The sequence below is a fragment of the Oncorhynchus kisutch genome, linkage group LG15 (assembly GCF_002021735.2).
Source record: "Oncorhynchus kisutch isolate 150728-3 linkage group LG15, Okis_V2, whole genome shotgun sequence".
In the NCBI taxonomy this organism is placed as follows: domain Eukaryota; kingdom Metazoa; phylum Chordata; class Actinopteri; order Salmoniformes; family Salmonidae; genus Oncorhynchus; species Oncorhynchus kisutch.
This window is the reverse complement of record NC_034188.2, coordinates 18701367-18717823: the sequence shown is the minus strand read 5'-3', so window position 1 is coordinate 18717823 and position 16457 is coordinate 18701367. Positions and strand designations below refer to the sequence as shown.

The window sequence follows — 16457 nt, the reverse complement described above, 5'->3', positions numbered from 1 at the left end:
ATTCGTTATCCCTTTCATGCTCTGCCTCCAGTCCACTTACAGATATCTGAACAAGAGAGCCTCATCGAAATTACAACAAGCAGTTCTGTGAAAATAGAATTTAATCGGAAGCCAGATTTCTGGATTGGGCTACGTGCAGAGTTTACTGCCTTGGCAAATCGCGCTGTTAAGACACTGATGCCTTTTGCAACCACTTACCTATGTGAGAGTGGACTGTGTGTGGAAAATTATTTAAGACTGAGACTCTCTCCAATACAACCCAACATTGCAGAGTTATGTGCATCCTTTCAAGCATACCCTTCTCATTAACCCGTGGTGAGTTATTCACAATTTTTGATGAACAAATAATGTTTTATATGAAAGATGGTTAAATATTGATTATTATTATATTATTATTTGTGCCCTGGTCCTATAAGAGCTCTTTGTCACGTCACGCGAGCCGGGTTGTGACAAAAACTCACACTCATTCTCATGTTTAATAAATGTATCGTATAGTGTGTGTGTGGCTGGCTTACAATGATGGCAAAACACAACATTTGAGAGTACACTGACCCTGGCACTAGATGGGGTATGCAGCTGGAGGTTGAATGATTGAAGGGGTACGGGACTATGAAATGTTTGGAAACCTCAGATTTAGGCTATATATTGTTATTATTTCAAGGCTATAGCCTGCCATTATCAGGTATCAAGGTAAGACCCAGATGTAGACAGTGTCAAAGTAACAATGTTCATTACAGCACAGGGGCAAAGGTACAGGACGGCAGGCAGGTAGGCTCAGGGGCAGGCAGAGTGGTCAGGCGGATGGGTACAGGGCCAGGACGGGACGAGACGAGGAAAGAGAGACTGGGGAAAACCAGGGGCTGACACAAAAACGCTGGTTGGCTTGACAAAAAGACGAACTGACAACAGACAAACAGAGAACACAGGTATAAATACACAGTGGGGAAGATGGGCAACACCTAGAGGGGGATGGAGACAATCACAAAGACAGGTGAAACAGATCAGGGTGTGACAGCCATTTAAGAAAGAAATTGTGAAGCATTTGTGACACGCTACAGGCTTGCAGGAGCGCTCAGCATTTCAACGCATATCACCAACATCCCTTCAACTACATGCCTATACATTTTTCATTTAGGATGTATAAAATGACATTTGAAAAAATTATGACTTAGAATTAAGTAATAACTAAATGAAAAATGTATTTTTAGGCTACACCTTTTTAATTCAATTTTAGAAACACAAGTTTGGCCATTGCATTGAGATATGCATGCCTAATTTGTTAATTTAGCCTAGCAGATGCTCTTATATCCCCATGCGCTAATCAGTCAACATAAATCTATTTTGTAACAACAATATCATGGAATAAAATAGAATCAATTAGAAAATGGACGTTTCCCAAATGAAAAATGATATGCGACTGCTGTGTTAAAATATGAATGGCTTTTTCTCCAATTCATTGATGATCAGATACTTCAATTGTAACTGGTTCTGTTGCGCTCCATTTTTCCAGTTGATAGACAACTTTAGCACTGTTCCAAACTTAGACTATCCTCTTTTTCAACAATTGCCTGTATAGAAAACCTCTCTGGTGCTGCAGCATGCACTCATTAGTTGTCATGCATGCTCTGTTGTGGTATTAAAATATTCTACTTGTCTCCAGTGATGTAAAATGATGTAGAATTGGATGAAATGCGTTTATAAAAGGCTTCTTTTTTTTGGATCGCAAGTAAGATGATGGATTCATACAGTGCTTTTATTATAATGGAGATCTTTTCACCCCTACCGTTGTCTGCAGTGGAATGTGAATCCACAATCTTATGGCTACTTGCCATGTAATGCTTACAAAACAAGCAACATTTTCTAAAACTGCATATCTAAAGGCTCTGGTCTGTCCTAGGAGTTAGGGTAAAGTGTAGGCATGTTCTCTGCTATCCACTTTGTTTTAATGATTAATTTGGGTATATGGAAGGGTCACTTTCATGGAGGGTAGGGTAAAAATATATTGTACTGAATGGAGGGCCATCCAATTTCATTTCAGAGGGTCAAATTTCCCCAAGAATCCATCACTATAAATAACTTACAATCCCGGGTGCTGAAAAATATATATTTTTGCCCTCACTACAGATGCTATATCGGTCCGCTAATACAGCACTATTAAATGACTAGTGCACTACTTTTGTCCCCAATAAGTATTTGTAAGAATATGAGTTATTTAAACAGCATACATGTACAACTGGACAACCTGGTTTCTGCATCTTAGAAAATGTCAGTACTCTTAGATAGATGGATATGTTTTGCCAATACTGTTTTGTCATTACGTAGGCCTATATAATAGCTGCAAAGACACTTTATTTTCAGGTGTGAATAGGTCTTTAGTATTTGATACCACTTACTTTAAGCTTTTCAAATAAGGTTCCAAGTTTATTGCAACTGGTACATAAATGCTTGCTATGGCTGGTTATGTCTAGTCTATGACACCAGGCTGTGCTATAATGTATCCTCAAATAAATACATTTGTTCCTGTAATCGGAAGAAATTATACTTTTTGATACATTTAACCATATCAATGCAACTTTGTTGCATTTATTTTGGTTCGGGTACTTGGGGGCGTGTCGTTCCATCGTTTCGGTTTGATTGGTTTAAATAGTATGTCATAACATACCCGCCCCTCTTCCCTAGAACTAGGAGATAGGGAAGTTGTCTGACAATAATTTGCCAGCAGAAATACTTTTTAGGTCACGAGAAAATAGATATGAAGTTCTTAAATAGGTGTGGTGTATAGGTGTAGTATAAGTTACCTTTAAATATCCTACACTTCCTACAGGATATTAAAAAAAATCGAGGTCGCCTTCTAAGCTTGGTGAGTGTCAAAAAATTATAGCGTGCTAACGTTAGCTTGTTTGCTAAACTCGCTAGCAAGCAATTCAGCTGCGAGTTTGCTAATCGCTCGTTCCTTTAATTTGTGTATTAATCTATATTCCACTGACAGCTAGCTGCCTAACGTTAGTTATCCTGACTGTTAGCTTGCAAGAAAGCCAACTAACAGCTAACGTTAGCAACTGTCTGACAATTGTAGAGTAGCGAGCCAAAAGAAGAGTAGCTAGCTATCCAACATCAGCACAAACGAATCCTCAATAAACCCATTGGCACGGTCTATTGAGTGACACACCGGATATTACTTTGGAAAAGCATTTATGACCCATATAATAGTTTCCCTGTGGCTATAGGTGGGAACTAGCCCAGGAACGTTACAGATAGATACCTGCATTCTAACTCAATATCTACCTGCATTAGATTTGACCCAGTTGATTGCTAGGATCTGATCATTCTGTTTTCTATTATCTGACCACGAGTTATGTAACTGACAATGTGGCCTACAGGGATGCATAGTGTCATTGTCAGGATAGGAATTGATCTGTTAGTTACCATGGAGTGCTGTTAAGTGTAACAACATCACTTAAAATGTGAATATTTCAGTGAAGGAAAAGGCCAAGTTGCAGAGCTGTTGCTGTCATGATGATCTGTCAGACCTGTAGTTTCTTAATATCAAAGCAGTGTATTGATGTAATTGCTCATCATTTATACATTTTCCAAAGGGAAAGCGGTGCCTTCTACCCTTACAACCAGACTCATCTCCTTGTCACTATGCCGTTCCCCTTTGGGAAGTCTCAGAAGAACCCTGCGGAGATTGTGAAGAGTCTGAAGGAGAACGTAGCTTACTTGGAAAAGCTGGATGCGGCAGAAAGCAAAAAATGTGAAAAGGTCAGGTGATACCTGTGGACTGCTGTTTTGAGAGCACAGTAGTAATTGTCTGTGGGCATTTGTTGGTTAAAGTTGGTCTTTCACATATGAGCATCCAGACTGCAACTTCATATAGCAATGTTGTGAGTCATTGGATGTGTCCGAAAAGGCACCCTAATCCCTACATAATGTGCTACTTTTGACCAGAGACTCATATGGGTTCTGGTTAAAAGTAATTCACTATATTATAGGGCATAGAGTGCCCTTTCAGGCTTTATTAACTAAGTGCTGTTCCCTCATATTTTCTTGTCTCCAGGTGGCAGAGGAGGTGTCTAAGAACCTATCATCTCTGAAAGAGGTGCTGTGTGGTTCAGGGGACAAGGAGCCCCAAACGGAGGCTGTGGCCCAACTTGCCCAGGAGCTGTACAACACCAACCTCCTCATTGCTCTCATCGCAAACCTGCAGAGGATTGATTTTGAGGTAGGGAAATGTTCTAGCCATTTGTTTTATACTGGGGGTGAAATTGATTTTTCATGCTGGAGTAGTGGATAGTTAAAATCAATACAGAAGAGGGAGGAACATAAAGACAATGTGATCACCCATCACACACACCACTGTTTGATAGTAGAGTTTGAGAGGTCCACTCACAGAATATTTCTGCTCCACAGTGCTTTAGTCTTACACCCAAATGCAGAGGGACTTGGGGAGCCACAAGATTCTGTGTGTGGGCCTCTCATACCTTTATCAGCTTTTTTGGGGGGGATGTGCATATCACCCTCCTTCATTGATTGTAATGTTTCTCATGTAATGTTTCTCATTGTTGTCCTCCAGGGAAAGAAGGATGTGGTGCATCTGTTCAGCAACATTGTGCGGCGCCAGATTGGCACCCGTACGCCCACGGTTGAGTATATCTCCTCACACCCACAGATCCTCTTCATGCTGCTGAAAGGGTGAGTCTCAAAGCTGCCCATCTGCCATCTGTTAGATCAGCTAGATAAGCAAGAAGCATGGATTTATATATTTTTTGTTAGGTATGTACCCATTAAGTGACATTGTAGGCTCTTAACGCACTTGTTTGTTCATTTACAGACCCCCATGCATACAGCCTCAACATATACTATATGAATCATTCTTAATCCCCAACAAAACACACCCACACAGTATTGTTGAGTTGTGGCATGAATCCCAACTTTGCAGGTACGAGAGTGCAGAGGTGGCTCTGAACTGTGGGGTGATGTTAAGGGAGAGCCTGCGTCATGAGCCCCTGGCCCGCACAATTCTCTTCTCGGAGGACTTCTACTGCTTCTTCCGCTATGTAGAGTTCTCCACCTTCGACATCGCCTCAGACGCTTTCGCTTCGTTCAAGGTAAATTGCTGCTGTTCTCATGGCTTTATGTCCTGTGTGTTTAGCGCTTAATATAAAGCGAGCCTTGCCTGAGCCAGAATGGCCCATAGGGCAGGAACGTATCTCCTGTTTCTGTAGTGTGAAGCAGCTTGATGTACTGTGTACATCCCCTGTGCTTAGTATGTTATGTAATATCCTGTTCTTTTCTCTCAAATGTGTTGCTAGGATCTTCTCACGAGACACAAGATTATGTGTGCAGATTTTCTGGAGACCAATTATGACCGGGTGTTTACAGAATATGAGAAGCTACTGCATTCCGAGAATTATGTCACCAAACGGCAGTCCCTAAAGGTACTTTCTGTTATCACTGTCACCAAACCCAACATTTTAAGTTAGTTTTGACCTCACGTGATTCATTGATGAATTTCTTCTGTAACAGAAATACAGTGCATTTGAAAGTATTCAGACCTCTTCACTTTTTTCACATGTTGATACAGCCTTATTCTAAAATGGATTAAATAGTTTTCCCCCTCATCAATCTACACACAATACACCATAAAGACAAAAAAAAGTTGTTTGCGAATGAAAAAATAAATAAAAATGGCAATATTTCATTTACGTAAGTATTCAGACCTTTACTCAGTATTTTGTTGAAGCACCATTGGCAGCGATTACATAGTCGATTCTCCTTACGTATGACGCTACAAGCCTGGCACACCTGTATTTGGAGAGTTTCTCCCATTCTTCTATGCAGATCCTCTCACGCTCTGTTAGATTGGATGGCAAGTGTCGCTGCACAGCTATTTTCAGGTCTCTCCAGAGATGTTCGATCAGGTTTAAGTCCTGGCTCTGGCTGGGCCACTCAAGGACATTCAGAGACTTTTCCAGAAGCCACTCCTGCGTTGTGTTGGCTGTGTGCTTAGGGTCGTTGTCCTGTTGGAAGGTGAACCTTCGCCCCAGTCTGAGGTCCTGAGCACTCTGGAGCAAGTTTTCATCAAGGATCTCCCTGTACTTTGCTCCGTTCATTTTTCCCTCGATCTTGATTAGTGTCCCAGTCTCTGCTGCTGACAAACATCTCCACAGCATGATGCTGCCACCACCATGCTTCACTGTAGCGATGGTTTCCTCCAGACGTGACACTTGGCATTCAGGCCAAAGGGTTCAATCTTGGTTTAATCAGACCAGAGAATTTGTTTTTTCAAGTTCTGAGAGTCCTTTAGATGCCTTTTGGCAAACTCCAAGCAGGTTATCATGTGCATTTTACTGAGGAGTGGCTTCCATCTGCCCCCTCTACCATAAAGGCATGATTGGTGGAGTGCTGCAGAGATGGTTGTCCTTCTGGAAGGTTCTCCAATCTCCACAGAGGAACTCTGGAGCTCTAACAGAGTGAACATCCGGTTATTGGTCACCTCACTGACCAAGGCCCTTCTCCTCCGATTGCTCAGTTTGCCGGACGGCCAGCTCTAGGAAGAGTCTTGGTGGTTCCGAACTTCTTCCATTTAAGAATGATGGAGGCCGCTATGATCTTGGTGATCTTGAATGCTGCAGAAATGTTTTGGTACCCTTCCCCATATGTGCCTCGACACAATCCTGTCTCTCAGCTCTACGGACAATTCCTTCAACCTCATGGCTTGGTTTTTGCTCTGACATGCACTGTCAACTGTGGGGCTTTTATATAGACCGGTGTGTGCCTTTCCAAGTCCTGTCCAATCAAGTTTAGAAACATCTCAAGGATGATCAATGGAAACAGGATGCCCCGGAGATAAATTTAGTCTCATGGTTTTGAATAATTAATAAGTTGTTTAATTAATAAGGTCTCATAGGTTTGAATAATAAATAAGGTGTTTCTGTTTTATTTTTAATACATTTGCAAGAATTCTAAAAACCTGTTCACTTTGTTATGTGGTATTGTGTGTAGATTGATGGCAAAAAATAATTGAATCAATTTTAGAATACGGCTGTAACAAAATGTGGAAAAAGTGAAGGTCTGAATACTTTTAGAATGCACTGTATCTCTTCCTAACTTATCCTAAAAACAATTATGACCCTTTTTCTATTACTAAACAAAGTGTTTTGCAGCTCCTGGGAGAGCTTCTTCTGGACCGACACAACTTCACTGTGATGACCAAGTACATCAGCCGGGCTGAGAACTTGAAGCTGATGATGAACATGCTGAGAGACAACAGCCGCAACATCCAGTTTGAGGCCTTCCATGTCTTCAAGGTGTGTAGACATGTTGTGTTCTTGGAGGGTGCAGGCTGAGGGTGCAGATTCTGGCCTCATTCTCGGCCTGTCCTATTTTCCACCGTTTTGGGTTACTTCATCTAAAATACATGTTATTAACATTTACATCCCCTAATCTACAATTCTGTCTTTATAGAGGATGCATAAATATTCATGCCTTTAAATACTTAATTATAACTTAATACGGTTGTAGTATTGTATTTTGTTAAGAAATTAACCAATTAGCATATACGGAGTGTACAAAACATTAACAACGCCTTCCTTGAGTTGCACCCCACATTTGCCCTCAGAAAAGCCTCAATTTGTCAGGGCATGGACTCTATAATGTGTTGAAACCGTTCCAAAGGGATGCTAGACCATGTTGACTTCAATGCAGTTGTCAAGTTGGCTGGATGTCCTTTGGGTGGTGGACCATTCTTGATACACACAGGAAACTGTTGAGTGTAGAAAAACCCAGCAGTGTTTGTTCTTGACACAAACCAGTGCACCTGGCACCTACTACCATACCCCGTTCAAAGGCACTTAAATATTTTGTCTTGCCCGTTCACCCTCTGAATGGCACACATACACAATCCATGTCTTAATTGTCTAAAAATCCTTCTTTGGGGGGGAATCACGTGACCTTTGAATGAGATGGCCGCGTGAACTAAGAGTTTCGCACAAGTAGTTTCCAATTCCTAATCTTACCTCCACTTCAAGTTTAAACTCCTTTAGCTTTAGTAAAAAAGTCATGGTGGCTACAAAAGGCGACACTACAGGTGACATTTTTACCCGGACTCGAGCATTAGCGACAGAAAAAGCCTCCAAGAAGAAGCTAGCTTCAGAAAAAGCTAGCGCCATTAGCCAGGAGCAAGAGGACCCGTTCCCCCCCCGAGGCCCAACGATTGCCAACCTCGCACTCTGTCGAAGACATCCTTTCTGAATTGAGATCCCAACGTACAGAACTCAACATTAAATTAGATGCCATTAACTCTCAGCTCAGTGCGATAGGGGGCAAGGTGACAATCCTGGAAAACTCTTTGCCTGACATCAACAACAAGATAACCATAAACTTGGGGCGCTTGGAGGAGACAGAGGGGCGAATCCTATCCATTGAAAACTTATTGACAGATGCCATGGAAACAATAGCATGTGCTAAAAAGAAAATGGAGCATCTGGAAGAGAAAACAGAGGACCTGGAAAATAGGGGGCGAAGGAATAAGGGAAACGTGCTACTGATCCGCTACCTGCAAGACAAACTTCCCGAGGGGCGAAGGAATAAGGGAAACATGCCGCTGATCCGCTACCTGCAAGACAAACTTCCCGAGTGACTCAATCTGTCCACCGACAGGCCCATAGAACTCTAGAGCTCACCGAGCACTGAGGCCCCCACCAGCCAGACAACCTCCGCGCCCAATCGCCATACGTTTCCTGAGATTCACCGACAAGGAACGAGTCCTACAGGTTGGCGAAAATCAACACCATCACAGTGGGAAATGCCAAACTCGCTTTACACCAGGACCTGTCAGCTGGAATACGCCGAAAGCGGCGTGAGTTTGACAAGCTGAAGAAATACTCCATTGACCGAGGCATCTCCAGGGGATTCAAATACCCAAACGATCTCAGAATTCTTCACCAAGGAGCCCTGTGACACTTCAAAACGTTTTTTGAAAGACAATCCTGGTCAATGAGAAACGGACCAATGACTAAATGTGATTAATGCTATTACTAAAGGAGGTAAGACAACATATAGCCGATATCCAAAGACCCACCCGCCCCGCTAAATGTCCTTATAGCCGTCCAATCTATATTTATTTTCCTTTAGCTGAGAGGGATATGCTCTATAGCCTAACCTAGGCCTACTAACGTTTCAGCCTACTTTTATTTCCCCCTTTCTTTTGTCGCTATTATTATGTCCCTTGGGGAGGTATATGTAGGCTGGGCTATTGATTTTATTTTCACCCTCATTTAATGTGGTCTGGACGGGGGCTACGTTGTCATTTACTCAATGCGGGGCGGAGAGGAGAGGGTGAAGCATTTCTTTGGTGGGGAGAGGTAGACGCTGTGTGTTACTAACTGTTCCCGTTTTTTTTCGGAACACAGAATTGAGACTGAGCGGGGGGGGGGGGGGGGGGGGGGTGTAATGGATCCAACGGGATGTGTCGAGTTGTTTGGGAACTCGGCTGGGGTGTTCAGGGATTGTTATTTTATGTACACCATTTATTTTCCTTTTATGTGAACACAGCTGTAACTATTATCCACTTTTACTAAAGTTTGATGACGATGACTAGTACCTTAAATCTATTGACATGGAACTGCCATGGTCTAGGGCATGCAATAAAACGGAAAAAGATACGATGTGCTCTAAAAAACACCTCTGTGATGCCGAACATGCCAAACTCCGCAGAGCTTGGGTGGGACAGGTGTATTTCTCATCTTTCAAATCAAACAGTAGAGGTACAGCCATACTTATCCAGAAGAATGTTCCATTTGTAATTGACAAAAACATATCTGATCCGGAGGGGAGATTTATTTTGATAACTGGGTCAATGTATGGACAACCAATTACTATCTTAAATATATATGCCCCTAACACAGATACTCCTGCTTTCATGTCAAAAATGATAACCCTGTTCAATGAGCGTTGTGTCTCCTTTGGCGTGGTGGACGGAGATTTAATTGTACCCTTAACCCAACCCTAGACAAATCATCTCAAGTCCCCACCACAAATCCTACTTCTGCAAAGATGTTGAACTCTCTTACTAAAGAGATGGGACTGATAGATATCTGGAGAGAGACTAATAGCTCATCTATGGACTATACATACTACTCTAATGTCCATAACACCTACTCCTGTATAGATTACGTTTTTATCCCAAAGAGTTGAATAAATTCATCCACGTGTACAATTGGACCCAAAGCACTTTCAGATCACGCCTTTGTCCACCTCCGCTTTGACCTCTGCAAAAACATCCCGAGGTCAAAGAGCTGGAAATTCAACACGACTCGTTCCATACATTGGTAACTACATGGATAGACCACTACACACAAGACAACAAAGATTCTCCTGTTTCTCCAGCCACAATGTGGGACACTGCTAAAGCTACATTAAGAGGTCATCTAATTGCATATGCTTCCTTTAAGAAAAAAGCAAAGGAAGCACAAGGCTAGATCTCGAGAGGGAGCTGGAATGCTGTGAAAAAGTACATAAACAATCCCCAGACAGCACCTCCTGGAGTCAACTTAAAGCAGCCAAAGCCAAACTAAATTTGGACTACACTCGGGATAATTTTTAAAATGTTCTTTACTAAACAGAAATACCATGAGTATAATAGCAATAGGCCTAGTAGATTGCTGGCTTACCAATTAAAAAAAGAGCAGTCAGAGAGCGTACAATCATGGCTATCGAACAGCAGAGGACGAGGTCACATATGACCCAAAAAATATCAATTTAACTTTTCATTTTTACTGCAAACTATATACCTCTGAGAGAAAACACATGGAGGCAGAACTCCACTCTTTCCTAGTTTAGGTAGCAAGATTCCCTCTATCAGAGACCGACCAAGAAGATCTGAACTCCCCCTTCACTCCTGAGGATATCCTGGAGGCAATTACCTCCATGCCACTTAATAAGTCCCCAGGCCCAGATGGATTCCACAGAGAGTTCTACAAAGCTTTTTGGCCCCAGCTCCGCCCTATCTTCATGCCAATGCTGGAGGATTTTTGCAAAACGGCGTTCTCCCAGACTCAATGCACACAGCTCTCATTAGTGTTGCTCAAAAAAGACAAGGACCCTCTATCCTGCTTGTCCTTCCGGCCCATAAGCTTGTTGGATTTCGAATACAAAATAATTACCAAATTGCTCACCAAAAGTCTAAACACTCTTCTTCCCAAAATAATACAAGCGGACCAAACTGGATTTATTAGTGACAGATACTCTTCTGATAACGTTCACTGTCTTTTTGATATTATTGATCAAGTAAAGGCACAGAAGACCCCTGTCCTGCTGGCTTCACTGTAGAAGGCGTTTGACCGGATGGAGTGGAGTTTTCAGTCTTAAAGTTCAATATGGGCCCAAATTTTATTAAATGGATCAAATCACTATACTCTCATCCAAATGCCATGGTGCCTACTAACGGACTGAACTCTGACAGATTCCCTCTGGAACGGGGCACAAGACAAGGGTGCTCGCTGTCCCCCCTGCTCTACTTGTTGGGGGCGGAGCCGCTGGCAGTGTTGATAATGAGCAATCCAATTATTATGGGTGTTTCTGCAGGCGGCCTGCAGCACAAGATTTCGCTTTATGCTGATGTCTTGCTTTACATATCCAACCCTGAGAAATCCCTCCCATTTTAGACACAATTGCTCAGTATGGCAAGTTTTCAGGTTATAAGATCAATTTTAACAAATCCACTGGCTCAATATTACACTCACCAGCTCTATGAAGACACTGTGTCCTTTCCAATGGAAGACACAGGGGTTTCATACCTTGGGATCTTCATAACACCAGATCTAAATAACCTTTTCAAGGAAAATTATCTCCCACTCTTGGATTGAATCAAGAACGATCTCCAAACCTGGATCTCCCTCCCAATTAGCTTAGTAGGAAGAATTAATGTCATCCGTATGAACGTCCTCCCTAGACTGAACTATTTATTTCAGATGCTCCCATGCTATCTCCCAGTTTCCTTCTTCAAAACAACTAACCAAAGCATCACCAAATGTATATGGGGCAAAAAAAACCTAGGATCAAGTTTTCCACTATATCGAAACCTGAATCTAAGGGTGGTCTTGCCCTTCCCTCCCTTCAATTGTACTACTAGTCTGCCCAAATCTGCGACATGCTAACATGGATCACAAATAGACAAGTCAACGGGGATTCAGATAGAAGCCCAATCCTGTGGTTCATTGCCCCTAAGCTCAATTATATTCATTAATAACTTTAGTGAAGTGGGCAACAAAACCTTTGTGATTTACAGCACCCTACTAGCGTGGAGGGACTGTAAGAAATACCTGGGAACAAGAGGATAAACATCTCCCAATACAAAGGCAGTTGTCTAAAGTAACTGTTTAAATTGCATTATATATACATATATGTGTGTGTATATATTTATTTATATAGCCCTTTGTACATCAGCTGATATCGCAAAGTGCTGTACAGAAACCCAGCCTAAAACCCCAAACAGCAAGCAATGCAGGTGTAGAAGCACAGTGGCTAGGAAAAACTCCCTAGAAAGGCCAAAACCTAGGAAGAAACCTAGAGGGGAACCAGGCTATGTCGGGTGGCCAGTCCTCTTCTGGCTGTGCCGGGTGGAGATTATAACAGAACATGGCCAAGATGTTCAAATGTTCATAAATGACCAGCATGTTCAAATAATAATAATCACAGGAAGAACAGTTGAAACTGGAGCAGCAGCACGGCCAGATGGACTGGGGACAGCAAGGAGTCATCATGTCTGGTAGTCCTGAGGCATGGTCCTAGGGCTCAGGTCCTCCGAGAGAGAGAAAGAAAGAGAGAATTAGAGAGAGCATACATAAAGTCACACAGGACACTGGATAGGACAGGAGAAGTACTCCAGATATAACAAACTGACCCTAGCCCCCCGACACAAACTACTGCAGCATAAATACTGGAGGCTGAGACAGGAGGGGTCAGGAGACACTGTGGCCCCATCCGATGACACCCTCGGATAGGGCCAAACAGGAAGGATATAACCCCAACCCACTTTTCCAAAGCACAGCCCCCACACCACTAGAGGGATATCTTCAACCACCAACTTACCATCCTGAGACAAGGCCGAGTATAGCCCACAAAGATCTCCGCCACGGCACAACCCAAGGGGGGCGCCAACCCAGACAGGAAGATCACATCAGTGACTCAATCCACTCAAGTGACGCACCCCTCCTAGGGACGGTATGAAAGAGCCCTACCTAGTAAGCCAGTGACTCAGCCCCTGTAATAGGGTTAGAGGCAGAGAATCCCAGTGGAAAGAGGGGAACCGACCAGGCAGAGACGGCAAGGGCGGTTCGTTGCTCCAGAGCCTTTCCGTTCACCTTCACACTCCTGGGCCAGACTACACTCACTGAAGAGATGAGTCTTCAGTAAAGACTTAAAGGTTGAGACCGAGTTTGCGTCTCTCACATGGGTAGGCAGACCATTCCATATATATGGAGCTCTATAGGAGAAAGCCCTGCCCCCTAGAAATTCTAGGGACAATTAGGAGGCCTGTGTCTTGTGACCGTAGCGTACATGTAGGTATGTACGGCGGGAGCAAATCAGAGAGATAGGTAGGAGCAAGCCCATGTAATGCTTTGTAGGTTAGCAGTAAGACCTTGAAATCAGCCCTTGCCTTGACAGGAAGCCAGTGTACGGAGGCTAGCACTGGAGTAATATGATTACATGTTTTTATATATACAGTGGGGCAAAAAAGTATTTAGTCAGCCACCAATTGTACAAGTTCTCCCACTTAAAAAGATGAGGCCTTTAATTTTCATCATAGGTACACTTCACCTATGACAGACAAAATGAGGAAAAAAAATCCTGAAAATCACATTGTAGGATTTTTAATGAATTTATTTAAGTATTTGGTCACCTACAAACAAGCAAAATTTCTGGCTCTCACAGACCTGTAACTTCTTCTTTAAGAGGCTCCTCTGTCCTCCACTCGTTACATGTATTAATGGCACCTGTTTGAACTTGTTATCAGTATAAAAGACACCTGTCCACAACAGGTCACACTCCAAACTCCACTATGGCCAAGACCAAAGAGCTGTCAAAGGACACCAGAAACAAAATTGTACATCTGCACCAGGCTGGGAAGACTGAATCTGCAATAGGTAAGCAGCTTGGTTTGAAGAAATCAAATGTGGGAGCAATTATTAGGAAATGGAAGACATACAAGACCACTGATAATCTCCCTTGATCGGGGGCTCCACGCAAGATCTCACCCCGTGGGGTCAAAATTATCACAAGAACGGTGAGCAAAAATCCCAGAACCACACGGGGGGACCTAGTGAATGACCTGTAGAGAGCTGGGACCAAAGTAACAAAGCCTACCATCAGTAACACACTACGCCGCCAGGGACTCAAATCCTGCAGTGCCAGACGTGTCCTCCTGCTTAAGCCAGTACATTTCCAGGCCCGTCTGAAGTTTGCTAGAGAGCATTTGGATGATTGGGAGAATGTCATATGGTCAGATGAAACCAAAATATAACTTTTTGGTAAAAACTCAACTCCTCGTGTTTGGAGGACAAAGAATGCTGAGTTGCATCCAAAGAACACCATACCTACTGTGAAGCATGGGGGTGGAAACATCATGCTTTGGGGCTGTTTTTCTGCAAAGGGACCAGGACGACTGATCCATGTAAAGGAAAGAATTATACTTTTTTTAAGTAACCTTTATTTTAATAGGCAAGACAGTTAAGAACAAATTCTTATTTTCAATGACGGCCTAGGAACAGTGGGTTAACTGCCTGTTCAGGGGCAGAACGACAGATTTGTACCTTGTCAGCTCGGGGATTCGAACTTGCAACCTTTCGGTTACTAGTCCAACGCTCTAACCACTAGGCTACCCTGGGGCCATGTATTGTGAGATTTTGAGTGAAAACCTCCTTCCATCAGCAAGGTGGCTGACTAAATACTTTTTTGCCCCACTGTGTGTGTATGTATATATAAATAAAACATATTTTTTTAAGCCTGTCACATCTGTGATTGTGAAATGTGTTGTGTTGGTTGATTTGAAAAAAAAAGAGAACTTTAAATTGAAAAAAATAATAAAAATCCTTCTTTAACCAGCCTCCTCCACTTCATCTACACTGATTTGGAGTGGATTTATGAAGTAACATCAGTAAGGGATCATAGCTTTCACCTGGATTCACCTGGTCAGTCTATGTTATGGAAAGAGCATGTGTTCCTAATGTTTTGTACACTCAGTGGATACTAAGGTACATTAACCAGGTGACCAACTACAATAGATTGTCATGCTGTAGCACCATTCAATTCAATAGATCTTTATTGTCCCTGAAGGGTAATTCTTGTGCAGCATAAAAATCATTTATAGGTACCCCATTAACCCTGTTCTGTCTGGTCTTAGGTGTTTGTGGCCAACCCCAACAAGACCCAGCCGGTGCTGGACATCCTGCTGAAGAATCAGGCCAAGCTGGTGGACTTCCTGAGCCGTTTCCAGAGAGACCGCTCCGAGGACGAGCAGTTCTGCGACGAGAAGATTTACCTGATCAAGCAGATCCGTGACCTGAAGAGGCCCACAGCACCAGAGGAGGCATGAGGGAGACAGGCAGGGGGACAGCACCAGAGGAGGAATGAGGGGACAGCACCAGAGGAAGCATGAGGGAGACAGTCAGGGGGACAGCACCAGAGGAGGCATGAGGGGACAGGCAGGGGGACAGTGCCAAAGCACAGGTAGTGGTGATGCTAGTGATTTTGGTTGGGGCCTTGGAGTTTTCAGAGAGAGAATGATAGTGAGAGAAGCATACTTAACTAGCTAGATTCCATTACTCTGCCCTTCTCTTAACTTCAAACATAGGAACAATATACTGTACAAAGTCCCCCCCCCCACACGCAACAGGAGTGACCCGAGAACTGTTAGTTAAACCATAGATCTATTTCAGCCAGCAGGTATGATATCAATGCACTTAGTCAGATGATGGTATATTGAACCTTAAACACACCATTAGCCTATTTTAATAAGCACAGTAGCACACCTGAGCAATTTCCTGGGAAATCAGGATAAGTGGTCCACAAAACAGAATACACTCTCCCCGGCACAGACTCCCCAAACCTTACAGGAACTTTGAAATGGATTTGTAAGCTTTTAACGACAGATGTCCTATATGATATTTTAGGGATTAGAATATAAAAATAAAGATTATTTTGCTGGGGTTATTCAGTTAACATTTATTTTGTAGTGGTCTTGTTTCTGACACCATACTTAACTAATTCCATAATATGTTGGTTTATTGCTTAGCTTTGGATAGACTCTTGGGTCAGAGTAGGTCATTGTAATCTTTAGTTGATAACTATCTTCAGTCCATCTCCTAATGACAAACCCTGACAATGGAAGGCTCAAAGACGTGAGTCCGCAGCAACTGTTGTCCTAATAGGAGCCATCCATCAGAGATGACAGTAAA

At 42.8% G+C, this 16457-nt stretch overlaps 1 protein-coding gene across 1 annotated transcript; it reads left to right on the top strand.

Annotated features, from left to right (window-relative positions):
* Positions 1 to 2671: 2671 nt before the first annotated feature.
* On the top strand, positions 2672 to 16227 carry cab39l1 (calcium binding protein 39, like 1). Its single transcript, XM_020502060.2, has 8 exons — positions 2672 to 2860; positions 3597 to 3762; positions 4058 to 4222; positions 4574 to 4692; positions 4940 to 5108; positions 5313 to 5438; positions 7167 to 7310; positions 15404 to 16227. Exons 2-8 carry the CDS (start codon positions 3646 to 3648, stop codon positions 15593 to 15595), a joined length of 1032 nt encoding a protein of 343 aa, XP_020357649.1. The 5' UTR covers positions 2672 to 2860; positions 3597 to 3645; the 3' UTR covers positions 15596 to 16227.
* The last annotated feature ends 230 nt before the right edge of the window (positions 16228 to 16457 follow it).